This window comes from Peromyscus maniculatus, chromosome 1, assembly GCF_049852395.1.
Source record: "Peromyscus maniculatus bairdii isolate BWxNUB_F1_BW_parent chromosome 1, HU_Pman_BW_mat_3.1, whole genome shotgun sequence".
NCBI lineage: Eukaryota > Metazoa > Chordata > Mammalia > Rodentia > Cricetidae > Peromyscus > Peromyscus maniculatus.
The window spans coordinates 91,263,564-91,291,351 of record NC_134852.1 but is presented as its reverse complement, the minus strand read 5'-3'; the positions used below and the strand labels follow the sequence as shown (position 1 = coordinate 91,291,351).

General features: G+C 54.1%; 1 protein-coding gene across 3 annotated transcripts in view; it reads right to left on the bottom strand.

Annotated features, from left to right (window-relative positions):
- Window positions 1–293: 293 nt before the first annotated feature.
- Znf710 (zinc finger protein 710) overlaps window positions 294–27,788 on the bottom strand; it is a 73,462-nt gene continuing 45,967 nt past the window's right edge. For all 3 annotated transcript variants that reach the window (XM_015993140.3, XM_076545651.1, XM_006970011.4), the window contains exons 2-5: window positions 12,002–13,490; window positions 7,263–7,454; window positions 6,717–6,891; window positions 294–2,713 (exon numbers count right to left, since the gene is read on the bottom strand). In XM_015993140.3, coding sequence (XP_015848626.3) covers window positions 2,544–2,713; window positions 6,717–6,891; window positions 7,263–7,454; window positions 12,002–13,462 — 1,998 coding nt within the window. In that variant the 5' untranslated portion in view covers window positions 13,463–13,490 and the 3' untranslated portion in view covers window positions 294–2,543. The remainder of the gene's footprint in view (window positions 2,714–6,716; window positions 6,892–7,262; window positions 7,455–12,001; window positions 13,491–27,788) is intronic.

Below are 27,788 nucleotides of genomic sequence, written 5' to 3'. Positions count from 1 at the left end.
TCTCAAAAAGCCTCAATACTAGAAAAACAGCATTGAGAAAGAAGCCGGGTGTGGGTACACAGCTGTAATCCCAGCCCTCTGCAGGTAGATTTTGGGGTACAGAGACCTTGTCTCAAAACAAAGCCCCAAAAAACCCACCCTTGGGGCTTGGAGCGTGTCCCTAAGTATACGGCAGGTCAGGTGGCTGGGACAGTCTTGCACTTCCAGAGAGGGATGCTGTCTGGTATGTGACTGGGGAGCCCTGTTGGGACTTCCTGGGAGAGAAGGGCCACCAAGAGCAACAGGAAGAAGCATGTCCAGTCACCTCACTAAAGAATATTCATTTATTTATAATTATTGCTAAGTAAACTTCTCTTTTGAACAGGAACATAAAACCACAGTAGGGCTCTGCACAAGTGGACTCGCTAAACAGTTGGTTTGTATACACGTCAAAATAAGTTAGGGTGGAATCCGGCCAGGGTTTCTGAGTCACCCTTTGCAGAAGGCTGGGAGGGTGAGGCCGGAGCCTTGCCAGGACCGCCCCCAGCTCCAACTGCGCGCTGTGGTGTACCTTCCTCTCTGCTTTGCCCAGGCACAGGCGTGGGGAGGGGGCTTTTTGAGCATGGTACCCCTCGGAGGGTTGTGCCAATGGCGGACTGGGAGGCAATGAGAGACTCCACCCAGGCCAGACTTCTCCCTTCTGTTTCCAAGACCAAGGCCACTGCGTTGGCAGGAGAGGAGGAGGTACAGGGTGCTTTTTGGTACCAGGGGAGAAAGTCATTGTGGGAAGAGGTAGTTTGCAGGGGTGACGCCTTCTGCTCAGCAGGAGAAATGTCTTGTACAGTGACACCTATTCACTGCCACCTGAGGGTCATCATGATGGGCACCTGGGAGGCCGGGAGCCTTGGGAAACCACACTCGGGCCATTGGGTTCACCTCCCCCCGGTTCTGAACAATCACCCTGAGGCCTGGCTTGGTGTCTCGCTTGGGGACACAGGCTTGGGGGCAGCTGCACTTCAAATCAGCACCTCCCGCCCCAGCTGGTCCCCCTCTCGGTTTCTCAGCCAAAGCTGGTGGCTTCATTCGTGCTTTGTAGGGTTGCTCTGCCTGCTCCTACCCTAGGGAGCCTTGGGGTTTCCGGGCAGGGGGTTGGGTGCTCTGGAGTTTCTGAATGTGCTAGTCACTGCCTGGAGGATACAGGGAACAGGTGAGGAGGGCAGCTGGCCCCATGGAGTCAGAGCCTTGGCGGCCTGGATGGCACAGAGCCACTGGCTGGAGAGGGCCAGGTCGGCTCTCTGCCTCCTCTTCCCTCCCGCCTTAGCCTTCTGAGGCTCCCAGCTAATGGAGCCCACCATGCCTGGCTGCTGTAGGGAAGCAGGAAGTGCAGAGCACACAAGAAAGCTTCGGCTTGCCTCTCTATCACTCCAGTGAAGATGATAGACGAGAGAGTTGGAAAGGAAACCATAAATTACCTTCAAAACATCCTCACTTACTCAAAACACATTCCCCCCGCCCCGCCTATGGTCTTCAATTTCCTTTTAAATATGTTGCTCTTCCCTGGGAGCCTGCTGAGTCTCAGCTCACCCACTCCTCACACCACCTGCCTGCTCATAAAAACAAACAAACAAAAAACCAAAAACAAATAAACAAAACCCCGAACATTCTAGTCCCCCTCTTTTCATGGTGGCCTTCCTCGGCTTCCCATTAGGACAGTCTCTTGGTCCCGGGGATGTGTCTGCCCTTTCCCTTGGCTCATGGGGCCTCCACCTGTCCTTGTTCATGTGTGCCAGGCACACGACATGCCCTGATTTTATTTGCTGAGGACACTATGGGCGGTACCTTAGCTTGGGACAGAACTGGATGAAATTTGTTGAAATGCGTATTAGAGACATTCTTTCAAACAGGGCTGAGGGCACGGGTGCTCTGCCAGCTGGCTGGGAGGGTGTTCTGGAGGCTGGGCTCCCCGGCTCTCCGACAGGCAGGGCCAGGGCCAGGGCCGCGCGCGTGTGTCTGACCGGAGCAAGGGGAGGCCCAGGAGGTAGAAGGCAGAGTGCCCTGCCTGGCTGTTGAGTGACAGGGGAAGGGAAGAGGTTCTTGGGTCTGAGCAGGGTGGGGGTGGGGGTGGGCAGTGCTGACCAGTGCAGGAGCTCAGAGTAGGTGCAGAAAAGAGACAAGACCCGGCTCAAGCATTCTCTTCCTCAAGAAGCCCTCTCTATGGGCCTGAGGTGGCGTGGGAGAAGACCTCTTAAGTCTGTGCCCCTGTGCCTGTAAGAGACTTCTCTAGCATTTCCCTGCCCACCCACAGCAGCAGGCCAAGGAGAACCAGATCGGGCCTCCTGGTTACCTTTCCCTCACTGGGATGGCTAGGCCTGCGCCCAGCTCCCTGTAAGGACAGTAGTACAGTCTCCATTTGGTCTAAAGATCCCTAGTGGTGCAAATAACTGGGGGGTGGGGGTGGGGAGGGGGGGCCGGGCAGCGGGCAGTAGCTTGGTTCTGGGCTGCAGAGGCGCAGCCCTCGGGACGTGGGTCTCCCCCTGCCCTCCCCGCCCACTCGGCTGGCCCTGCTATAGCACGTTGTAGTAGGCCATCTCTTTCATGGCCTGCTCAGTGAGGGCGCTGGCCTCTGTGCTGCTGTCCACACTGGTGTAGGTAAAGGCGTTTTCCTCGAAGTCCTCCATCTCCTGCCGGCTGTCAAGTTCAGAGGGGTCGGGGCCTGCCAGCTCCATCATGGGGTCTACAAGAGAGGGGCACAGTTAGGCCTAAACACTTGGCCGTCCCCAGTGTCCTTCGGGAAGTGGGGGACCCTAAAGGCCAGCCATTGTTTTCGCAGTCTTTGGATCCAGGCACTTCTGGACCCTACTGCTGGGTGTACAAGGGCCTTGGGCGGAACAAATCCTTGGCCTGGCCTTAGCTTTCTGGGTCATGTTCCCTTGCCCCTCCTAGGTCACTGAGCCCTCTTGGGTCATCCTCAGCAGTGTCTGTCATTGGTCCCCCGTCCTATGTGACTCATTTAGTGTCCACTGTATGCCTAGTACTTCCTGGGGTTGATCTCATCCAACATCAGCCTGCAGCCTCAGTTTGCAGATCCGAAGGCTGATCAGCTCCCCAAGGTCATCCACCAAGCACTCCTGTGAACTTGGCAAAGCTCTACTCAGCACCGACCAGAGGGTGCAGTTGCTCCACATTTAGTTTCTCCACCGAACCAGCCCCGCCCTGGGCCTGGGTTCTCAGCCAAGGTAGGTTGTCAAAGCACCTCAGGGGACAGGAGAATGTCTGAGAGGTACCTTGTGTCACACTGAAATCTTACTATAAAGCTTGCTGTTGCAGCAAGGCCAGCGTCCTCCTGAGGATTACGGATTGGTTATGAACGGCAGCCCCGAGACTGGCTGGCAGCGACTCAGGCTCACCAGCTAAGGGGGTTCTGCCCCTGACCACTGAAGAAATTTGGTGTTTTGGGGGAAACAGACCCAGCCCAGGACTCACCCTGATAGGTCCAAGGTGGGCTTCCTAACATTACCTACATCTGGGGCTACGATGCTTTGTGGTGGGGCCACCTGTCCTACTGCGGGACATCATAGTCTCCTGCACCCCACCCATCTGACGCCAGTAGCATCTTCCCAGTTATGACATCCAAATGTCACCTGGGAGGTCAAATTCACACACACACACACACACACACACACACACACACACACACACATCAGCCAAGGAGTAGCTCAGGAACTGGCACGCGACCTAAATCTGACCACTGGGTCAGGAGGACATGGCCTATTGACAATCTATTGGTTCTAAAGAAGGGGAGTGCTTTCATTCTTTTCCTGGATGAGTTCTGGTGGTGGTCTGAGTCCAGGAGAAAACGTTAATGCTGTGGGATCCCATAGAGGTAACCTAACCCTGATGTCACTGTTGAGGTGTTGACCCAACCACCTTTAAAAATGGCCTGGACTTTCCATCCTCTCTGCCTCTTTTTTTTTCTTTTGGAGATAAGGATTCTTTATATAGTGCTTGCTGTCTATCTTGGAATTTACTATGTAAACCAGGCTGGCCTTGAATTCAAAGAGCTGCCCATTTCTGCCTCCCCAGCGCTGGGATTAAAGATCTTCTCCACCACGCACCGCTTTCTTTCGTGTTTAACTAAATCTCACGTAGCCCAAACTGTCCTCAAGCTCATTATACAGTCAGAGATGCCCTTGAACTTTTGGTCCTCCTGTCTCCACCTCCAGCACGCTGAGATCGGCGGTGCAGCCCCGCACCTGGCTTATGGTCGCTGGGCAAACCCGGACCTTGTGCATGCGAAGCAAGCACTCTGCCAGCTGGGCTACCTCCAACCCCTTCAAGTTGCTGGGTGGCTGCCTCCAACACACAGAACCCTTCTGACCTTGTCACACGAGGTCAGGTGTCCGGCAAGCCAAGCCGAGCTTGCTCACCATGCCACTGGCTATTAAAACAAGCCAAACTTCCACCTCCCCACTTTATCATCTCCAAACGGCCTTGAATTCTATAGTGGAGAACTGTGTTGAACTCCCTGCCCGTGTCCCAAGTGCTGGGATTATAGGCGTACACCGGCCTCATCAGAGTTTGCATGCACATTGATTGACCCACCTCCCTAAATTACAACCACGTCTATGAGGTGGTTTCACTTAGATAGAAGAGTGTGGGTATATAGGCCACCTAGGACCAATGGCCACTTCACTTATCTGGTACAGCCGGGGAGGGACCCACGCTAAGCATTCCTGGAAATGAGGAAAGAGATTGTTCCTCTCATCCCGGAGAACCAGACTTGATGGCTCTATTATTTGCAAAAGAGCAAGGCTGACTTGGCCTCTGCTGGTGAGCAGCTACAGGGGAAATTCACCGTAGTAAAGCTCACAAATGTGTGCACAGGGAACAGTTCAAACCCCAGCCCAGCCCCTCTGGGGTCCAGACTCAGCCATCAGCACTGAAAACACTCTTCACATGTGCTGGAGATGGCTCCAGGTTTAGCACTACTCTTCCAGAGGCCCCGGGTCTGACTGCCAGCACCCATTGGTGGCTCACAAATGTAACCGCAGTTCCCATCAACTTGACAGCCTCTTCTGTCCTCCACTAGGCAAACACATGGTACACAGACACACGCGGAGTCAAAACACCCATCAACATAAAAGTAAACGTTCAAGAAAATCCTCAAGTGACTCCCATAGGCAGCCAATTTGAGACCTCATCCTGTAAGGTCTATATCAAAGGCATTCAAAGAGCCTATCTGAAATGCAATCCCCTCACCCCATCCCGGAAACTGCTGGGAGCCCAGCAGTTTAAGCCAGTTCTGGGGAGATTCTGAGGAGGTACTTTAGGCAAAGAACGGAGAATCTTTGGTAATGCAGACTCCCACTCAGCAGGACAATGTGTATCCAGGGGCTACAGGGAGCATCCAGATGCAGGCTGCAGGGTTCCTTCTTACCTACCAACACAGCCTGGTCAAACTATGGAAAAACTACCTACAACAAGCCACAGTGTCACTGGCTTTGCCAGAAACTCCAGGCCATTTACTGGCCAGATGTTCCAAAACCAAAGTCACTCATCATTTATAGTGAACAACTGAGTGTGGCTAGTCAACTCTGGCTGTTGCCAAGGCACCGTCGCTGGCAGGAGCATCTGGGATGCACCTTCAGCAGCCTTGGGCCTGTACAACCTGAAGCCACCTCCCCACAATGGAGCTGCAGACCAACGGTCAGCTCTGCTGAGGACAGAAGTGGGCGTGTCTCATAACAGCTTGAGTCTTCTACCAGTTGCCGAGATATAGGGTCCTCTGGAAATTTCCTTTCCTTTCTGTTTGCAGGTTTTTTGAGAGACAGGGTCTCATTATGTAGCCTGGCTTGACCTCAAATTTGTGGTAATCCTCCTGCTTCAGTATCCCAAGTGCTTATACTACAGGTATATGCACCTATACTACAGGTATATATACCTAGCCCCTCTGGAAATTCTGTAAATTAGTATTATTATCTGATTCGGGGTCTCACTGTGTGGCCCCATGCTGTCCTTGAACCATTGTCTAACTGCCTCAGTTTCCTGGGTGTTAGAATTAGCAAGTGTGCATCACATCACACCTAGCTCTCTTGGATCTTGGGTTCTGTTTTAATTCTTTTTCCTACATTTTTACTTATTTATTTTATGCTTCTCTCTCGTGAAGCTTAAAGGCAGGACCACCTATCCCTCTCCTGAACTTGTGACTTTCCTTCTGTCCAGCAGGCACCATGGCTGGTTGATTGTCCTAACCTCTCTGAATGTCTGAGAACTTCCACGAGCACTTGGAGGCGTGGCCTCGTATTTTCCCCTCTCATGACTTCCCCGTTCACTTAATTGAACTTATCATTGTGATAAAGATGGGAGAGATGTCTACAGCTCTTGTGTGTTGTGACTGAGTTGCCTGATCTCTCTGTTCTGCAGTTTCTGCTGTAGGAGTGATCCCAGAGCCAGCAGCCTCCCTGTGAGGGTCACATGAGTTACACAGCACTCAACATGTGTCAGTTATTGTTTTTATTATTGTTTTAGTGAGCCCATGGAAGTCCTTGGAAGACGACATAAATACCCCCGTTATTGCCACGATGGCTCCCCGGGCTCCCCCTCTCTCCAGACCTGAGCCCACCTCAGGGTGGTATCGGCCTTGGCCAGCCTCCCTACGCCCCTGATGGGACAGGAGACGCCTGAGTGCGCCATGCCGCTGTCATTCCTGCTCTGTCCACTGCGCACAGCCCACCCACCTTGGCTGTCCAGGCTGATGTCCATGACGCCGTGCTTGACCTTCATGTGCCGGCTCAGGTTTCCCTTGAGGTTGAACTTGCTGGAGCAGTACGGGCACTTGAACGGCTTGCTGCCCGCGTGCAGGTGCATGTGGCCCAGCAGGTTGTACATGCGATTGAAGGACTTCCCACACACCTGGAGAGGGGAGGGCAGCAGAGGGCTGTAGGGAGCCTGCAGTCCTGGCCAATCCATTCCCACTTCCTGAGCAGAGTCACCCTCACCCCACTACACACACAGCACACCGTCTTTTCCTGTGTGACCACGGAGGGAGGCCAAGGACAGCCTTCCTGCCGGTCCCTGCTCCTTGCATCTCCTGCCTGCTCTGAGCTGGGGGAGGCAGGAACTGAGGCTCACATCTTACTACAGGGTCCTGACCAGGCCACAACCTCCACCCCCTCTCAGTTCAGAAGCACAGCTCCTGGCTCTGCTCCCCAGCTGCTCTCCCCGTCCCCTCCAAGCCCGGGCGAGCACTAGCAGCCATGCTGGCTGTGGGGACAGTCCCCTACCTTGCACTTGAATGGCTTCACGGGCGAGTGCACAATCATGTGAGTCTTGAGCGTCTGCTTCTGCACGAAGGTCTTGAAGCAGATGTGGCACTGGTAGGGCCGGACGCTGGTGTGGATCAGCATGTGGCGCTTCATGTTGGCCTGCAGGGTGAACTCTCGGCCACATACCTCACACTTGAACTCTTTTACGCCCTGTGGGGGTAGAGGAACCACTCAGGGTTGGGGCACTAACAGGTGTGGCTCTGGAAAATTCCTTTTTACAAAAAAAGTAGTGCGTGCGTGCGTGCGTACGCGCACCACCTTCAGAACTTGGTTCTCCTTCCACCATGTGGGTTCTGAGCAGCAAACTCAGGTTCTCCAGCTCGGTGGCGAGCACTTGTACCTGCTGAGCTCTTCTGCTGGCCATCTCTGGGGTACAGCAGGCTGTTGTTCCTGGATTCTTTCCAGGATAAGGCAGGCACAAACTGTGTGCCTTCCTATCTCTGCCTGAGTGTGCAAGGAGGTCCGCTGCACCAGTACGCAGAAATATGAGGGGGTCTGTCCACCCATCCATCCACCTGTCTGTCCCTCCATCCATCCAGCAAACAGGCACGCGTACCTGCCAGAAGCCAGCAGCACAGGCCTGTGATCAGCAGGGCAAGGCCTTTGTCTGGACAATTTTCATGACATCAAGGATGTGTTCCTGTTTATCTTCAGTTACGTCTCTTGGGGGACAGACCCTTTGGAGACATGATTGAAGCTGTGTTGCTGGGGACAGAGCTCCGTGGAGGAGAGTCTTTCTAGCATGTAAAAGGTGCCCTAGGTTTGAGCCCCAGCACCGAAGGGTGGAGGCTGAGGTGGAGGCATTGAGGAGCCGTTCTGAGGAAGTTAGAACTATACAGTGAGAACCTGTTCATAAGATAACCAGCGTTGGTAGGGTAGGGAGAAGAAATCGAGGAAAGCTGTACATTGCCAGGCAGGGTGGCACAGGCTGGTAATCCCAGATACTTAGGGGAAGTTGAGGAAGTAAAGCAGGGTGGAAAATTCAAAGGTCGTCTAGGCTACAGAGCAAATTCAAGGCCTACACAGACAACTTATCAATAAAAGCCAGGGGGCGGGGCGGGGCCGGAGAGCTGGCTCTCAGTGGCCAAGAGCACTTGCTGCTCTTTCTGAGGACCAGGGTTCTGGTCCCAGCACCCACATGATGGCTCTGTCCCTCCAGTTCCAGGAACTCCATCAACCTTTCTGGCTTCCATGTGATGTGGTATACATACATACATACATGCAAGCAAAACACTTCCACATGTAAAAGTAAATATATAAAATATATGAAAAGTAAATAAATGAAAGCTGGGTATGGGGGCACAGAAGCAGACAGATCTCTGTAAGTTTGAGACCAGCCAGGGAAAGACAAGACTCTGTTGGGGGGCGGGGGGGCTGGGAGTATATCTCAGTAGAGAACTCATCTACCAAAGGTTGTGTCCTGGGTTCAATCGCCAACACTTAGAAAAAGGACAAAAATCTTCGTGCACCCCAGAGGAAAATTGGCTGACACTCAGGCTTCGTGCTCTCCCACAGCCCCCCTGAAGGTGTGTCTCCCACCTCCCTGGAGAGGCTCATTCCCTGGGGCCTGGAATAGCCCAGGAGTTTTTAGTTGCACCTCAGGTGATTCTTGTGGACATCCAGCCCCAGGAGACACAGGCTCCAGAGCAAACTGTTGTCTGGAATGCTGCATGCCTCAGCCCAGAGCTGACACTCACCCGGCACAGAGATGAGGGGCTGTGCGCGCAGGGGATGCTGGGAGAGAAGGAAGGGTCACAGTTGGGAGCAGTTCTTCTCCTGCTGACGAGAACGTCCCTGGGACGGATGCATGTCTCCGTCCCGGCTGCTGTCCCAACTAGCTAATGTAAAATGTTGGCATGACGTGCTTCTGTGCCTATGTCCTGGTGACTGAACCCAGGGTATTTATGATGCTCTGACAGACCCTGTGCTTTTTCTCTTAGCAGCCAGGTGCTCTTTAGTGCACACCCTCAGTATCCTTGTGACGCGGCCGGACACATGTGACCACCAGGGGGCCCCACTCAAGAGCTGTAGGCACAGATGAGGGGGGGCGGGTACAAATTAAGACACCGACACACGCCTTCGGCTTCCCTCGCATACCCTTTATCTCTGAGCACGTCGGTAGGATTTGGAAGTCTCTGAGCAGAGAAGAAAGATGGCGAGCACACAGCCTACAGATCATCATTCACTCCCACCCCTGCAGACACCGATAATCAATTACCCAGTTTGACTGATGAGCCCAGATCCAGTGTCAGAATCCTTAACGCCATACGCTCGGCAGCCGCTGCCACCACCGCAGTGGGACCTGCCTGCCAGTGGTCCCCGCCCCATCAGAAAGGTCCTGGGGGCCGGAGCAGTTCGCGCTCCCGGCCTGGCAGGCTCACTGCAGGGTCCACTGTGAGCAATATCGATGGGTCACCACAGGCCACCACACAGAGAAAGCGCCACTCACGGCTTTGAGAGGTTAAGTCAGTTGGCTTCAGTTGGAAGGGAGGCGTGGGTCAGGCAAGTGCCAGAATGGGATGGTGAGGCCTAAGAGGCTCCATTCTAACTTCCAGGGTGTAAGGGCCTCGCGGGGGAGGTAGTGACAGCTAAAAGCGGGGACGGGGGAGGGGGGACGACACCGGGGGACACGGGGGATGGGGAGACGGGGGACGGGGGTGGGGTGGGGGCGACACAACCAGTGACCTGGCACCAGGAATAAGAGGAAAATAGGTGAAGGTTAGGTCTACCAACCTGGTGGATAAGAACATGGCTGCTCAATTGTTCTTGACAAAAAGTGACTCTGCTCAACGAGCCACGTTGTCAGTCACTTGTACTTTTAAGACGCACATATTCATTGTACGTACGTGTGTGGTAGCCAAGTGTTTGCCTGTGCATCCTTTGCGTGTGCTGGGGCAAGCAGAGGCCACCAGAGGGTACTGGATCCCCCTGGAACTGGAGTTCTAGGAAGTTGTGAGCCGCCATGTGGGTACTGAGAACCAGACCCGGGTCCTCTACAAGAGCGGCAAGTGCTCTGAAGTGCTGAGCCATCTCTCCAGCCCCCTTTCCTCTTGGTGTGCATGTGTGTGCAAGTGTACACACGTGCATGTGTATGTGTGGAGGCCAAGTCAGCCTCAGGAGCCGTCCAAGCTGTTTTCTGAGATAGAATCTCTCATGGGGACCTGGTGCTCACTGACTGGGCTAGGCTGGTTTGCCAGAGAGCCCCAAGGGTCCCCCGACTTCCCCAGCACTGAGGTTCTGAGTGCTCGCCACTGGGCATAGCTTTTCACACAGCTGCTGGGGGGTGACCTTAGGCGTGCATGCACGGCCCCATTTTTTTTTTTTTTTTTTTTTTTTTTTGGTTTTTTCGAGACAGGGTTTCTCTGTGTAGCTTTGCGCCTTTCCTGGAGCTCACTTGGTAGCCCAGGCTGGCCTCGAACTCACAAAGATCCGCCTGGCTCTGCCTCCCGAGTGCTGGGATTAAAGGCGTGCGCCACCACGCCCGGCAATGCACGGCCCCATTTTTTACATTTATTTACTGTGTGTGTCTCAAAGGACAGGTAACGGGAGCTGGCTCTCCCCCCCCACCACCACCATGTGGGTGCTGAGGATCGCTCGGTTTCTCAGGCTTGGCAGCAAGTGCCTTTACCTGCTGAGTCATCTCGCCGGCTTCCCCAGCCCCATGGAGCCCTTTTATAATCATGTATAGTTTGCCTTTTTCTAAAGGGAAGCCAAAGGTTCTGTTATACGTCTGTGATGACAAGAACTCCAAGCTATCCTCTCCATTTTTGGTTATTGCATCCAGCTGCATGTCCTCATGTAGGAATCAGGGAGGGACCCCGAGTCCTGCGGGAGTTCCCAAACCTCCTTCACAAAAATCTTCCTCTTCTCTGTGTGTGGTGTGTGTGTGTATCTGCACAGGTGTCTTCCTCCATTTCTTCTACACTTCATCTTTGACCTGTTTTGGCTATGCCGTGTGGCCAGTGAGCCGATGGGACTCGCCTGCCTCCTCTCTCCACTGGTGGGGTTATGTGGTGCATCGATCGCCACACCCGGCACTGACAGGTGCGCTGGGGACCTGAACTCAGGTCCTTATGTTTACACAGCAAGACCTATACCCACTCAACCACCTCCCTGGGCCTCAGAAACATTTTCAAGGTAAGTTTTACTACTGAGAAAAACTAATTTCAATTATGTTTCTAATACTTGTCTTTTTTTTTGGGGGGGGGGGATGGGGAGAGAGGTTTCTCTGTGTAGTTTTGGTGCCTGTCTTGGATCTCACTCTGTAGCCCAGGCGGGCCTCGAACTCACAGAGATCCACCTGTCTCTGCCTCCCGAGTGCTGAGATTATAGGCGTGCGCCACCACCGCCCAGCTCTAAGATAAATTTCTAAGCATGAAAATAAGTAAAGTCTGGGCCGGAGAGATGGCTCAGTGGTTGAGAGCACCCAGGTTTGGTTCCCAGCACCCCTGTGACAGCTCACAACCACCTGTAACTCCAGTCCCAGGGGATCTGATGCCCTCTTCAGGCCTCCATGCACATCAGGCTCACACTGTGGTACACAGACATACATGTAACGCTCAACATACATGTAACACTCAACACACTAACTGGAAGGACACCTAAAAAAAAAAGTTTACCTGTGTGAATCTCACCCCCGACCCTGGGGTGCCGGAGAGAGAGAGTGAGAAGTGGGGAGCCAGGGCTGGTAGCCTTACCTTGTGGGTGAGGGAGTGCTGCTTGAGGTGATGGATCTGGCTGAACTCCATGCCGCACTCGGTGCACACGAAGGGCCGCACATTCTGGTGCTTGAGCATGTGGTTTTGGAGCTGGCTGCGGTAATGGAAGGACTTGTCGCACTCGAGGCACTGGTAGAGGGTGGGGCCTTGGTGGGAGGCCAGGTGGCGCTTGAGCTGGGTCAGGGTGGAGAAGTCTAGGCCGCACTCGACGCAGACGTGGCAGCGGCCGCTCTCGTGCTTCACCTCGTGGGCCTTCAGCTCGCTGGGGTAGGCAAAGCCGCGGCCGCAGAAGTGGCAGCTGTAGGGCTTGACCTCGGAGTGGAGCAGCATGTGGCGTTTGAGGTGGCTGGTCTGCGTGAACGCCTTGTGGCACACCTGGCACTTGTGAGGCCGTGTGCCCTGGTGCGTCAGCAGGTGCGTCTGCAGGTGGCTGGGCTGCTTGAAGAGCTTGCTGCAGTGCGGGCACGAGTGCGGCTTGATGCCGTTGTGGCCCAGGATGTGCGTCACCAGGTTGTACTTGGACGTGTAGGATTTCTCGCACATGCGGCACTGCCAGCGTTTCTGGCGGTCCCCCGCCTCCACCAGGTAGGAGTCGTCGATCTGCACGTTGATGTCCAGCCGGTCCAGCTGCGCCTTCTTGTGCCGCTCCACCGTGGAGCCGGCCGGGTCTGCCTCGAACTCGCCCGACTCCTGCCACACGAAGCCCTGCTCGGGCTTGACGAGCTCGGGTGACGTCATGCCGGGAGGCTCAGGGTTGCTCATGGGGGCCAGGTGGGGCGGCTCGAAACCGCATTCGGTGGGCAGAGTCTCTGGGCCCGGTAGTGCCATGCTGGGCTCAGGGAAGCCATCCCGGGTCGGGTCGGGGAAAGGAGGATCGAACGCGGCCATGTCCAGCTCTGGCCTTGGAGTTCGAGGCAAGTGCCGCAGTGTCCGGGGCTTGCGGCTGAAGGCGCTGAGGTCGATCATCTTGACGGCACTGCTCTGCACCAGGGCCTCACAGCCACCCGTGGCCACCTCGGCAGGGGCCTCTGCGGGGCCCGGGTCCTTGTCATCACCAGGCACAGATACTTCATACACTTCCTGTTCCTCTTCCTCTTCGGCCTTCTCAAACTTGACCTTGGGGACCAGCCGCACAGGGGGCCGTGTCTTCCTCCGGGTGTGCTTCTCAAAGGCTGCCTCTACCTCCAACACCTCCTCTTCCGGGGGCTCTTCCAGGGCCCGCCCATTACAGGCCAGCTGATAGATGTCGGGTCCTGGTGGTCCCGGCTCCCCCATGGCTGTCCCAGACAGTTCTGGCCCTAGGTCTGGGTAGAAGGCCTCAGCACTTATGGTGGCTCCAAAGAGCTCATTTTCTGAGACCAGGCCCAGCACAGCAGCCTGAGCCAAGGACAGCACCACCACAGCGTCCGTCTGTGTCCCTGAGTCCATGAAGCCCTCCATCCCGAGGCGGCTGGCTAGGAGGGCATTTCTGTGGGAGGAAAAGGGCATGTTAATACTGCTAGTTCCATGCTGACCCAGCAATAGACTCAGTGAGGACAAGGGCCCAGCTAATTTGGGGTGTGTGTAGCTCTGATGTCCTGTGACCCTGCCTTGAGAACAGGATATGCCTGTAATTATGGGGAGCAACAACAACCTCTGTGTGTCTAGCCATCTCCTCCATCCCTCTGAGAGGTCCTGGGTAAGCCCCACCCCCTGAGTCTTTCCATCTGTTAAAGTGGATTGCATCTGTGATTCTTTCTCCTTGAGACAGGGTCCCACAAGGCAGTTGCAGCTGGCCCACAACTCATTACCCTCTCGCCTCAGCCTCCCAAGTGCTCGGATTGCAAATGCGTGCCCCCACACCCAGCTGTTGAGTGATGCATTTCCCCTCCCCGTCTCCTCCTTTTGTGTGCATGCATGCATGTGCAGGTGTGTGGTGTGGGTGCAGGTGCCGTGGGTGCATGAAGGCCAACGATGTCAGGGTTTTTGTTTGTTTTAGATAGGGTCTCTAACAGAACTTGGGGCTCACCCATTGACTGGTCTAGCTGGCCAGCAGACCCAGGGGATTCTCCTGACTCTGCCTTCCAGCTCCGGGGTTACAGGTATGTGCTGCCACACTTGGATTTTTAACTGGGTGCTGGGGACCAAACTCAGGTCCTCACTGTAGCAAGCCCTGTACCCACAGAGCCATCTACCCAATCCATGTCCAGTGGTTCTTAAACTGCGCCTTACAGGTTCTTCACAGGCCCTCAGAAATCTGTTTCAAAACGCACAAAGATGACCGCTCTGTTTTGAGACAGGATCTCAGTATATAGTATATAGCTGAGGCTAGCCTGGAATCTTCTGTCTTAGAGCCTTAGCCTCCTGAGTGCTGAAATTACAGACGTGTGCCTCCAAGCCTGCTGATTTATGAATGAAGTTGAATAGCTTTTTAATTTTCTTTTTTGCAGAGCTGGGGATTGGACCCAGGGCTTTGAGCATGCTAGGCAAGCACGCATGCTAGGCAAGCACGCATGCTAGGCAAGCGCTCTTCTACTGAGCCACAGTCCTGGCCCTTCTGTTTCAGAAATTAATTACTCTATTATTTTAAGAACTGATTAAAAAAAAACCCACCTACTCAAAATATAATGTGCCACATTCTAAAACACGCCAAGAGTCCCATGGCTGTGCTGCTGGGGTAATTAATTCTGCACAGACCCCGGCATGTACTGAGGTGTTAAACAATCGTTGCCATTAATGATGGCAAGGCTGCATGAATGAGGATTTTAAATATGTATATATATACAGATATATAACAGAGTAAAAATAATCAACAAGCAAAAATAGATTAGGTTCGGAGGCTGGTTTCAAACATGGGCTCCCGCCGGTCAGCCCTAAGGCTAAACAGTCTATCATAGGAGCCATTGTTTTTCTTAATTAACTAAATGCCATATGCATAGACACCCAAATATCCTGATAAAAAGACAGCTTTACCTGACACCGGAGTTGCATGTCAGATCGGAATGCTAACGCTTTCGAGACCACTGTCTAACCTGAATGTTAAAACTGGATCCCAGGTTCACGGTCACTGCACCCCGGTCCAGCTGGAAAACCAGCAAAAGCACCCTCTTTCTCCCTGGCTCTGGGAGTACTAGGAACCCCACCTCTGCACAAGGTGATCCCTGCTCTGCTGCCCCTTCCCAGCCCTGCCACCAGTTCCCTGGCCCCGTCTGCCTGCTCTCATGCCCATGCCAGCCTCCCCAGGTCTGTCTGTGCTGTGGGGGCCTCCTTCTGGGCTCCACTCATGTCCCCATGCCTTGCCCTGGCTCCGTTCCTGACACACTCCAGAAGACGAACCACTCGAGTGGGTGACTCCTGCCTGCTCTCCCCCCAGGGCCAGGGTCAGCGCATGGCCAGTGGACAAGCCCTTCCTCAGGAAATCAGTCCAGGCCTCGTGCTGCCCTCCCCCACCCCCAGCACTCAGTGGAGCTTCCTCTTCCTGAGGCTGGCTAAAAATACCCCAGACAGGAATCCGGCCTCCTTCCAACAGACCCAAGAGATTAGACTATTAGGCTCAGAGCAGGGCTGGGGTGGAAGGGGTCAGCTCAGAGTCCAGGGGGGCTTCGGGGTCCATCTGGAGCTGCCCAGGGGGCTAATCTCCCTTCTCGACACCTTCTACTCCATGTCCAGCTGCAGCACTTACTAGGGACTGATTTCCCACGTCAGTCACTTGTAATTGATCATATCACTTCTGTTTGCCTCAGTTTCTCCATCTAAAAACTGGGAATGATGAAAACACACAAGAAAGGTACAGGATCCCAAAGGGCAAAGTGCAGGACAAGGATCTTAGTTAATTACAAAGCCTCAGAGAGAAGAAAGGCATAGACAGGGTGAAAACACCTTCCATCCTTGGGCCCCAAACGCAGCACAGCGCTGGTGACTGCGAGGATGACTGTCAGGAACTAACAACATCGCTAAATCCCAGCGGGGTGGCAGGCCTGGTGCCTCGAGAGAGCAGGTGAACAGGACAGGGGCTCGGTCGCCTGCAGAGTCCTGCTGAGTCCATCACCACCACGTCAGTGCTCACTAGCCAGTGCTCACTAGCCAGTGCTCACTAGCCAGTGCTCACTAGCCGCTGCTGCCTTTCCTCAACATACCAGGAAATGTCACTGCCCGCCACACCAGCCCATCCCAGACACAGCACCAGGTAGCAGCCCCAGTGTATGTGGCGACTTTGAGCAAACCATATACTCAGCGAGTTTTCTAGACTTCCCCAAAGGAGGAAGCCATGGGGAGGAGGGACCGATGGTCAACCATGGCAAAGCCTGTGCTTGGAACCTGACACTGGAAGCTGGGTGTGATAGCACACGCCTGTAATCCCAGTGCTTGGAAAGTAAACTAGGTTTGGGAGTTCAAAGTCATCCTCGGCTGCATACTGAGTTTTAAGCGAACAAGAGTAACAACAACAACAACAACAACAACAACGAACTTGGGTGAGTACTGAGGTCGGTCCTAGGTCTGGCGCGCCCTCATGCATCCCAAACCTCAGCTCCTACATCTCACTCCTACGGAGGGCTTCTGACCTGAAACAGATGCTGTAGCTTTCCTCAGAAGCCCGGTTGTCACACCCTGCCACCCCCAGAGAATGGTGCACACAGCCTACTTCCCATGTAGACAACGGGGTGACCACTGACCACGGGCCAACCCTGCCCGAGGCAGGAGCAGGTCTGGTTCCCTATTATGAGAGAAATCATGCAATCAACCATCCAAACGGGGACCCCTCCAACAAGACACCCCTTACTTTCACACAGACAAGACGCAAACCAAGTCTACCCCAGGCCACAGATGGTTTTGACTGGAGCCTGTTCCGGCTGTCACAAGGGGCTTGCCCAGAGTCAGTGCTCTTCAAGGGCCATGAGGGGGGGACTTAAGAATGGTCAGTCATGAGCTACAGACCTGGTAGAGGCTCCACAGCTTATCATTACTGAGGGCTCCAGGCCCCATTTAACCCTACAGCAGCGTGACTCCACAGGCCGGGGAATGGGCCTAAGCCACAGTGACAGGAGTTCTTAACGAGCAGGGCAGAGCTGGGTCGCACCCGGCATCTCTAGTACCCAGGCAGACTCCAATTCCAAGGCTGCCAGATCTGGAGAGCACGTCATAATTGAGTGCAGAAGCTGCCCGGGGCCAGCAGAAAACTGAAACTTGGTGGCGAGGGCTGGGCTCTATGTTCAGGTGGTCTGGTCTCTGGGGACAGCCATGTGCATGCATGAGTGTGCATTGTGTGTGCCCAAGTGTATGTTTTGTGTGTGTAGAAGGGGCTCTATTAAGATCGAGGTGGAGAGAAAGACGGATTCTAAGTGACTTGCCGCTCTGCCTGTGGCTCTGATGGACAGAGATAAGTGGAGGGGAGGTGGCCTCCAGTCCAGCATCCCTTTCATCCCCTTGGACCGGTCTTTTGGTTTAGTTGTCCCCAAGTCCCCTGGCTGCTTCTGTTTGATGCCCTGGCCCAGACTGCTCAAGGCAGAAGAGCCCACACAGGACCACATCACTTGTGGCACAGGGATGCTGCAGGCCCCCGCCCCCCCCCCCCCCATGGCTCCTTCCTTCTCAAGGCAAAGCCTTTCTTTATCACTTGTGCGGGGGACTCAATCAAAGCTCCTGACAATGTCCAGGAGAAGAGAGCTTGGAGGGCCCTGTGTTCTTCCTAACTGCATGGCTGATGACGAGGCCTCCATTAGTGCGCCCCGCACCTCTGCTAAGCTCCTCCCACTTCCCAGCCTGTCTGCCCCCCCCTCCCCGGGGTGCGGAGAAAGTAAATGTTAAAGGCACGGATAAGGAGTAGCTGCCCGAGTGCAGGGAGCGCGTGAAGGGGGGAGAACAGAGGCCCGGAGGAGACAGCGAAGGGGACAGAAGAGGAGTGAGGTGGGGGGGGGGGAGAGAAGAGAGAGAGGCTGTGGAGGACAAGAAACAAAGGCAGGGAGGGGGAGGGGGCCCACAGTGACACAGAAGCCCAGGGCTGCCCTATTTCCCAGGGCTCAGCATCACCTCTGGGCCAGAGGGTCAGGCCTGATGCTGGGGAGGGAGTCAAGTCTCCCCTTTGAGGCCCAGCAGCAGGCTTCCCCACCCCAAGAGGGGCCCCAGGCTTCTCACTGCTACTCCAAAAGTGCTTTGTCTCTGTTCTATGGCTCCAGTGAGGACAGATAAAAGCCCAGGGACCATGGGCAAGTCACCTGACACCCTGGAGTCTCAGTGTCCCCATCTATAAAACAGACACAAGGGCCTACCAGGAATCTCAGGATTATCATCATCTAAAGCCCACATCCGACTTGCCTGCCCAACAGGGTCCCCTCATTACAGAGCCTTTCCTCATTCACACAGGGCCCTAGCCGCTCTCCTATCCTCCATGGCGACCCCCTCAGACCCCTGCTAAGGATTAGGAGGCTTGGCTGGGTGGGGGTGGCACACACCTTCAATTCTAGCACTTGGGAGGCAGAGGCAAGTGGATCTCTGAGTTCGAGGCCAGGCTGGTCTACAAAGTGAGTTTCAGGACAACCAGGGCTACACAGAGAAAGCCTGTCTCATAGGAAGATAAAAAAAAGGTGAGGCTCGGGCAAAGGATGGCCTAATTTGGGGTTGGCAGGTTAAGAGTCATTTTGAAGGAAGAAGCAACAGGACCTGGTGACCACATGATATTCCTTGACTCTCTCACCACCTTGGGAGTTTTGAAAACCAAACAGAGGAAGCGAATGTGGTGGCGCACACTTTTAATCCCTGTGTTTGGGAGGCAGAGGCAAGAGGATCTCTGTGAGTTGGAGGCCAGCCTGGTCTACAGAGTGAGCTCCAAAATAAACCAAAACAACAACAAAAATAAAATGAATAAAACCAGCCAAAGTCAGGGGCGTTCTGCAGGCTTCTTGTGCCCACTAACAGCAACTGCCTTAATCGGGTGATTATGTCCTGGGTGCAAGAGGACCCGCTCCCCAGTGCAGCCTGAGCAGTGACGGGACTGGTACTGGGCGGCCCTGAGGCTCCTCTCCGCCTTAAATCATGAGGTTACTCGGAGGCTTTGGTCTCCAGTTGTTCACTAGAACCAACTGAATTAACACACAGTTACCAAGCACTTCCCAGTGTACACAGCAGGGGGCCAAATAAAGCTCACGCCCACAGGTGGAGCCTGAGATCTGCAGGAGGTACAGGGACGGGATAGGCTCTCAGGGAACACCAAGGGAGGAGGCCTCAGGGGCTGGCACTCAGACCTCCAGAATGTGGTCCCTGCTTTCCTTTCTGGCCCTTCTACAGAACTGTGTCACTGGGAGGGGAGGGGGCCCAGGCCCTGGGGGCTGGAGAGATAGGACCCAGGGTGGGGCAACACACGGAGCCTGAAAGGGAGGAGCTGAAGAAACGCTCCAGGAATCCACCTGGTAGCAAACCCTCCCTCTTGGCTTCCCTCCCTTGTTCAAAGGTAAAGCGCTCGTATCCTCAGAGAAGAGGAAGTGAAAGCCCAAAGCTGGATGCTTGTGCAAATCTTCGGTTCCTTGCCACAGTCTCGATTCTGTCAGCCACGGAGCCACCCACAGCATCGAGGGGCCCAGCGGAAGTGTAGCTGGATTCTCTCTTCCTCGGTTTCCCCTTTTCTCTGTCTGAGTCAACTCCATGAGCTAGCTACGCGGGAGCTGGGCCACAATCCACAGACCGCACAAAGGTCTAGTATATGTCAGCCCTGCTCTGTTTGGACAGTCTGTTACCCAGATGGTCTCGAACTTGTGGGCTCAAGAGATACCACCCTACCTCAGCCTCCTGAGCGCAAACCATACCTGGTTCAGACCTCTGCCCCCAACCCCCAGAATCTTACTCTGTAGCCCAGCCTAGCGCCCAGCTCATGACATTCCTCCTGAGCGTTAGGATTACAGGCGTGCACTACACCACCAGGCCCTCCGCACCTTCTCTCTCTCTCTCTCTCTCTCTCTCTCTCTCTCTCTCTCTCTCTCTCTCTCTCTCTAAATAAGGACACTGAGGCCACAAACGGAGCCCAGACCGTAGAAAGGCAAGGCTGGACTACAGGTCTCCACGCCTCCGCCTGCTGCCCAGACAGCACACACTTCACCGCAGCCTTTAGTGGAGACCCCTTCCTTTAACCACCTTGCCCCGTTTTGGGGTCTTCACTGCAGGGCTGGAACTTTGGGGCCCCTCCAGCCAATGGTGTCATCTCACAGAGGTGGAAGGTGAAACCCTAAGGCTCCTGCGCCACACACGACAGGACCGACCTGGGGATCTGATCCCTAGCATGCTTTCCACCAACATATTAAACACAGGTTCCAGAGTTCCTGCCCCAGAGTTCTGGGCAGAGCACTCTGCTTCCTAACATGGAGGGCTGTAAGGGCAGAATGTGGGAGGGAGGGTTTCCATCACTCGGTCGCCGATGTCGACAACGACGATGACCCAAGCAAGTGACACGGACCAGGCAGGGCAGGATGGCAAGCCTGATCTAGATGCCACATTTACTTCACTTGGTGCTTGCAATCAAAGGACCCGTGAGCCTGGCTCCTCTGTGCCCGTGTGACCACCTCACTGTACAGGGCCTTCCCTTTCCACCACAGACTTGCCTGCAAGTGACTTTGCATCGTAGTTCCACACGCCAGGAACGTACTTTCTTATTTATTCCTCAGCCTTCTACTCCTAACAAGTGCCACATCTGTAGGAAACCTCCCCTGTGCCACCCCACCTGCCCAGGTCCCACCCTCTAAGTTCTCAGCAAGTTCAAGTTTCATCCTTTTCTAATACTTTTCCTTGCCAGGTGTGGTGGTACATACCTACAGTCCCGGCACCTGGGAGTTCAAGGGTGGCCCCTGCCTTCCATATGAACTCCAGGTTCACAGGGCTACTGTGTCTCAAAAAACAAACAAACAAAACAACCTTCTTTTCCTTCTTGGACCTTACTATGATTTTTAAGGGCTTGTTAATGATGTACATCCCAGGAGGTGACATCCCAGTTAGGTGACGCTGCCCACGGGCAGACACCTTGCCCAGGTGCTCACCCCAGCACCCCAGCACCCCAGCACCCCAGCAGAGCCTTGTGGGAACACAGGCTCATGGAGAAGAGGCTGCTGAGGAGGAGGACAGCCTGGAAAGCTGCCATGTGCAAAGCCCCACCTGGCCTCCCTTTCCCTCAGTGCCAAGGCCAGTTCCTCTCCCCAGGGGAGGGACAGCAGGCCTCCTCTTTCTGGAAGGCTCCTTGTCTTCCCTCTAACTCCAGAAGTAAAAAGCACATTTTCTCACCAATGAGGATGCTAGCTGTGCCAGAGCCCCAATCTCCTGCTAAACAGGGAAAACACACAAAACTTTGGTTCACACATTCAGGGGGCAAAGATAAGAATCACAAGTGAGGGACAGCATGAGCACTCACTAGGTTTGAACTTTGTCAGGCCCTTCAATGAGTACATGTGAGCAGTCCTCTAGGAGTAGGGGACATTTCCACCTTCCAGATCCAGAAACTAAGGCAGTCCCTGTGGGCAGGGTGAATGAAACAAGGCTTCCCAGGGTCACTCTACTCAGATCTGGACAGGACTGGCTTTCAGGGTCACAGTCCTCCTCCTCCTCTGCCAGTCTATCTGGTCCAAAGGACCTCTCATGGCTTCCCTTTCTCTTCATCTAGCCTGTCAGGCCCCTCCTCTGCAGCGTCCTCTGCCTTCTCCATCCTGTCTTCCTCTCCCTCCATTCCTCCCCTCTTCCGTTTCCATGGCAACCCCATCCTCTGCTCTGCCACTCGGTCCTGCGTTCCCATCTCATCTCTTCCTCTCCTCTTTCATCTCTCCCGTCATCGAAGTGTAGAGTCCAGAGCGCCCCCCTGTCCTTTGCTGCTGGCCCTTGGCCCCTTTTACCCTCCTTTCATCTCCCCCGATGTCCTCCTGTCATCTCAGAGTGACATTTATCTGTCTCTTGCTTAAAAAGAAAAAGAAAGAAGGAAAAGGGAAAAGAAACCCTAGTCTGTTTGGCCTGACTCTTCCAGTTCGGTCCCAGCCTCCTTTCTGAAGAGCCAAAGGGTCAAAGCCCCAGGACAGCAAGGAGGAAGGACACCTCCCCCAAGGGACCCTCTGCCTGCTAGAGGGTTCCCTCTTTGACACACAGTTGGGGGTGGGGCTTGCTGGGAGAGCCATCCTGGAGTAGCCTGAGGTACCCTCAGGACAGAGCAAGGCCCAGACAGGCCCAGAATCCCCCACGATGCTGCCCAAGCTGGAACTCACTGTTTTTCGGGAGACCCAACCCACCATACCCAGCCTGAGGCCCCTCTCCCAGGTACACCTGGCCTTCAGAACTGGTGCACGCCTTGAATCCCAGCACTTGGGAAGCAGAGGCAGCCAGCCAGCCTGGGATACACAGAGAAACCTTGTCTTGAAAAACAAACAACAGCTAAAGAACTGGATCCTCAATGGACCCAGAGGTCTTCTGCACAAACAGGTGAGAGACATCCCCAATTCTTCAAGATTCACTTTTTTAGGGCTGGGGGTGTGGTCGAGTAGAACACTGGCATGCAGGATGCCTCAGGCTCCTCTCCTGGGGGAGGCAGGAGTGAGGGATTTCCTCCTAGTGTCCTTCCAGCTCCAACAAACCGAGCTCCTAGCAGGGGCCAGGCAGGGAAGTGAACATCTGGGTTTTTATTTTACAGACAGACAAACTGAGGACTGCTGTTTGTCTGAGTCATATGGCCGGTGTGGACAGGCTCAGGCCTATTAACTAACTATGCTCTTCCTTTAAGACTCCAATTCTCCCTGCACTCCAGGACACAACAGTCCCAGCCCAGGCTCCCCCAGGCCACTACACTGCTGTGTTTAATCTAAGCGATCTGAAACAAAGGCCCAGGAATGGATTTACCGCAGAAAAGAAAGCAAGCCGATTATGCTGGTGAACCTGGAGTCTCCGAGCAACACAGGATCGCTAGGTTGGTAGAAGTGGTACCAAGTCCCCTGGTGACCTGGAGTGGGATGAGGTCTACGAGAGACCTTGGCAGCAGCTGAGTAACATTGTATGCCAAGGAGGTGGCCAAGATCCTTCAGCCTCTGAGTCCTAGGCTCCCAGGGCCCACATGGAGTCCTCTCCTGTCAGTGCAGTGACAGGGTTCTCTCTGGCACTCAGTGACAAGGTGCCAGGGACACTAGCATTATTCCTCTAAAATGTAGAAGTTAAAAAAAAGAAAAATATAGAAGTTCTGGGAGGAGCCCGGAAGGCCAGGGCCTGCCTCCCTCTGCAAATGAGCAGGGGAAGCTGGCTGCATTCTCTGGCAGGTGGCTCAAGATCCTGGGGGTGATTACTTAGGCCAGGTGTTTAGCTTCTGAGATCACAGAGGTAGAGACCGGCACCTTAGGAACAAAGCCCCTTTTACAAGCGGGGCATGATGGGGCACACCTGTCACCCCAGCACTTGGGAAGTTCAGGCAAGAAGATTGTTGCAAGTTTAAGGCCAGGCTGGGCTACGAAGTGAATCCCAGGCCAGCCATGGTTCTGTAACAAGGCCTTGTCTCAAAAAGATAAAACCAGTCAGGACAGGACAGGAAAGGCAAAGGAAAGAGGAGGAGGAAGAGAGCTGAGAAAAGCCCATTCCATGCAGGAGGAAATGAGGCAGGGGAGCTGAGGGACCTGGCCAAGGCCCCTGGATGAAGTGGCGGCTGGGTCTGACCTCATGCTTTTTAAACGGAAAGCCGTGATGGGGACGCTGCAGTCTGCAGTTAAGGCCTGTGTGCGTGGAGGACTCCGGGAGGGGGGGGGGCACTGCTAAAATTATTACTGCCAATGTCATCATCTATTCCAAGGGACGGGTGGGTGCTGGCTGAGTGCTGGCAGGTCACAAAGATCTTCAATATCAGGGACCTCACCGTTTATTAGAGACAAGATTAAGAGCCACAAAACAGAAATGCAGAGTAGACAGGAAATGGGTATGGGGTACAACAAGACAAAGTAACTTTGTCCCCGCCAGTACCCATTTAAGGGATTGGAAATGTTCTTCCGTGTCAACCAGCACTATGGAAGACAACAGAATTGACCTGAGCTGTCAATTAGACTGAAGTCCGCCCCTTCCTGCCATGCTGGCTTGTGCGGGCCTCATCACCTGCCCTATGGCGTGGGGCATGATTTCTGTTCTCTAGGTGGTCAGGAGAGGCTTGGGGATGGATGTTTAGGAAGTCACCGTTCAGACAGATGCAGCAGGCGCAAGGGCTCACTGAGGCTGGAGGCACAGGGTGGAGAAAGGCAAGAGTACAGGGGTAGCAGCAGACAGAGACATGCTGAGGATGGAGGACAGGCGAGGAGTGTGGCCTGGCCTGGAGCCCTCCCCTTTCTCACGGCAGCCAGAGTGACTCATGGGGGGGGGTTCCCTCCATTCTCCCACAGCCCCTGACAGCGCGGCCTCTCCAAGCCAAGCCAGCACTGGAACCAACATTTATTTTGCAGTCGCCCACACGTCCAAGTCAGGTCTGGGTTTATGCCAGGAGAAGCGTAATTTGGGTCTACAGGGGGAGGGACAGCTGGAGTCTACACAGGCAGAAGTCACACAGTCACACACACACACACACACACACACACACACACACACACACACACACACACACACACACCGGCCACACAGGGAACCAAGAGCACAGACAGACACTCTTTCACCTGGTGCACATACAGGGAGATGAGGGGAAGCCCTGTGCAAGAAGTGCTGCCCATGGACCCCACAATCTGCGGAGGGCCACGCATATTCCAGCAAGGTGGCTCACTGAAGGAGCAGGAGGAAGCTGGGGGTCATTAGGGCATGCGCACTGCGAGCTGCTGGTCTGCAGGTACCAGATGCTAACAGAGGAGGAAGCGGCTAAGAGAGCCTGGCTGCTGCAGGCTGCAGAAAGGTAAGTCAGAAGTAGGCAAGCCCCAGGAGATGGCCTGAACCGGAACGGTAGGTTCCTGGAGGAAGGCAGGCTTGTGTGTGGGATGCCCAGAGAGGGAACTGGTTTCTTCTTCTTCTATCTGGATCACAAAGGATGGCACACAGGAATTTGTGAGGGAGAGCAGCGTGGTGGCTCTTCCTGTGTGTGTGTGTGTGTCCAGATGCTGACTTTGAGATGTATGGGTGTGGCCTACATACCAAATGACATCACTGTCAGTATCTTAAGCCAAGGGAAAGCCTGGTCTTCCCTGGAGGTGGGAGGGTTTCTTCCCAGCTCTCCTGGCTGTGGAGTCTGAGGGCCCTTGGGACAGCCTGGGGGCTAAGTTAGCTCCGATCCAGTACTGGGAAAGGGGGCAACTTTACTGGGGAAATGGTTCAGTCTGCAAAGCACTTGCTGCGCGAACAGGAGGACCTGAACTTGGGTCCCCAGAACCCACGTTAAGAGCCAGGCACAGAGGTGGGCACCTGTAACCCCAGTGCTGGGCAGGTCCCTGGGGCTTGCTGGCCACCTCGTCTAGCCAGACGGGCCAGCTCTAGGTTCACTGACAGACCTTGTCTTAAAGAAAAAAAAAGTGGAAAAACAAATCGGTGAAGAGTGATTGAGGAGGTCTACACCACAAACACACACCCCCCCCACACACACACACACACACACCATACACCCACAAAGACAGATGGAGTAAGGAAGGAGCATAGCCAGCCATTCACCTGGCACAGTGCTCCACAGTTCCCAGTCCCTTCCAGCCTGCCACCTTTGGGTTCTCCCTACCAGGGGCTGTACTGGGCCAGCAGGGACTGCACACACATTGCGCTTGTTCTTACGGCACAGCGCCAGTGCTGGTGGTAGCAGACTGGCTGGCTGCCCCGAGACATACAGTGCCAGCCCCTGCACTCCAGATGCATTATTTCACGTAATCCTGACTAGTCTGTGCGGAAGCAGAGACACGGGAAGGTTTAGAAGAGTTTTTGAGCCTTGCTTCTCAGAGCCCGGGGTCCTAGGCGCCGGATTTCAGGGACGTGGGCAGCTTTCAGGAGCCTGTACAGCCATGTGTATGTACATGGCTCTTGGTGTCATAGTGTCTTCAAGGGAGGGCTCAAGGAACAACGGACTGAAACTATTCAAGGGCTGGTAAGACGGCTCAGTGGGTAAGGGTGCTTGTCAATGAGCCTGGGGACCTGTGTTCAATTCCTACCCCCACCTGGTAGAAGGAGAAAACTGATTTCTGCAAGTTGTCCTCTGATCGACACACACACACACACACACACACACACACACACACACACACACACACACCAGTGAATAAATAATAAAAGTTGGCTTTATCTTCCTCTCCCGAGGCTCAGGGCACACTGTAGAATGTCAGGGCAGAGAGGAGTACAGGAAGAGCCGTCCTCTGGACAGGACATGGCCACTGTCCTCATGAAGTCACTACAGCGATGGCCACCTGCACAAGGTCAAGCTGGCAAGGCTTAGTGAGCGTTACAGCAGGCGGCTCTAATTCACGGAGTGTGTTTCCAAACATAAACGAAGCCAAAGAACTCCAAGAAGAGGACAGGAGGGCGGGAGTGCGGCCTGTTAGGGGATGTCTGAGGGGAGTCAGGGATGAATGTGATCAAGGTGTATGTGCATATGAAATGGTAAAGAATTGTAAAAAACTGGAAAGAAAAAGATATCCCTTTAAGTCTGTTTCAATTTTTTTTTAAATTGTTCTTAAAGGTTACGGATGAAGCTGGGCATCGGGACTCACACCATACTCTCAGCACTCAGAAGGTTGGTGCAGGGTTGCCATTCATATGCAGTCAGCCTAGGCTACCGAGACCTTGTCTCAAAATAGCAAAAAGCCGGCTGGAGGGATGGCTCAGTAGTTAAGAGCACTTGGCTGTTCTTCCAGAGGTCCTGAGTTCAATTCCCAGCAACCGCATGGTGGCTCACAACCATCTGTAATGAGATCTGGTGCCCTCTTCTGGCTTGCAGGCATACACGCAGACAGAACACTGTATACATAATAAATAAACCTTAAAAAAAAAAACAGCAAAAAGCGAGTGTGGTGGTAACTGTGATCCTAGCACTCTGGAGGCAGAGGCAAGAGGCTCTCTGTGAGTTCGAGGCCATCTACTGAGTTCCAGGGGAGCCAGGGCTGCACAGTGAGACCCTGTCTCAAAACAAACAAAACCCCACAACCAGACCAAACAACAGAAAGTTCAAGGTCGTCCTCAGCTTCATACTGACTGAACAGATGGCTAGCAGGGTGTGCCTGAAGCCCTGAGGAGGAAGAGGAGGGGACAGTTAGGGTGAGAGATGCCATTCTGCTATCAGATGTGCGTCGTGTACTTAGGCCTAGATGGCTGCATCTGTACCACACACAAGCAAACTCTTTTCCCTGTCATTATCCCCTACACAGCACAGCCCCAGGACTCACGCAGCATTTACACTGTGTTAGGTATTATTATAAGTCGTTTAGAGATGCTTCAAATCATATGGAGGATGTGTGGGCTGTGTGCAAGTACTACGTCATTCCTATAATCCCCCACAGAGACGGGGACATGACTGTAAAAGTCACTTAAAAAAGCAGGTTGGAGCCAGGTGTGATAGCGCACCCCCACTTTACTTGTAGTCCGAGTACTCCGAGAGCTACAGCGGAAAGATGAAGTTCAAGGCTAACGTGGGCTATACACTGAGTTCTAGGACAGCCTGGACTACTTAGCCGGATTGTCGATGGATAGGTAGGTAGGTAGGTAGATAGTAGATAGATAGATAGATAGATAGATAGATAGATAGATAGATAGATAGATAGATAGGCAGGCAGACAGGCAGGCAGACAGGCAGGCAGAACCAAGCAGCCAGCTGTGAAGCATGGCGCCCTAGCCTGGAGTGGAGTCTAGAGTCCAG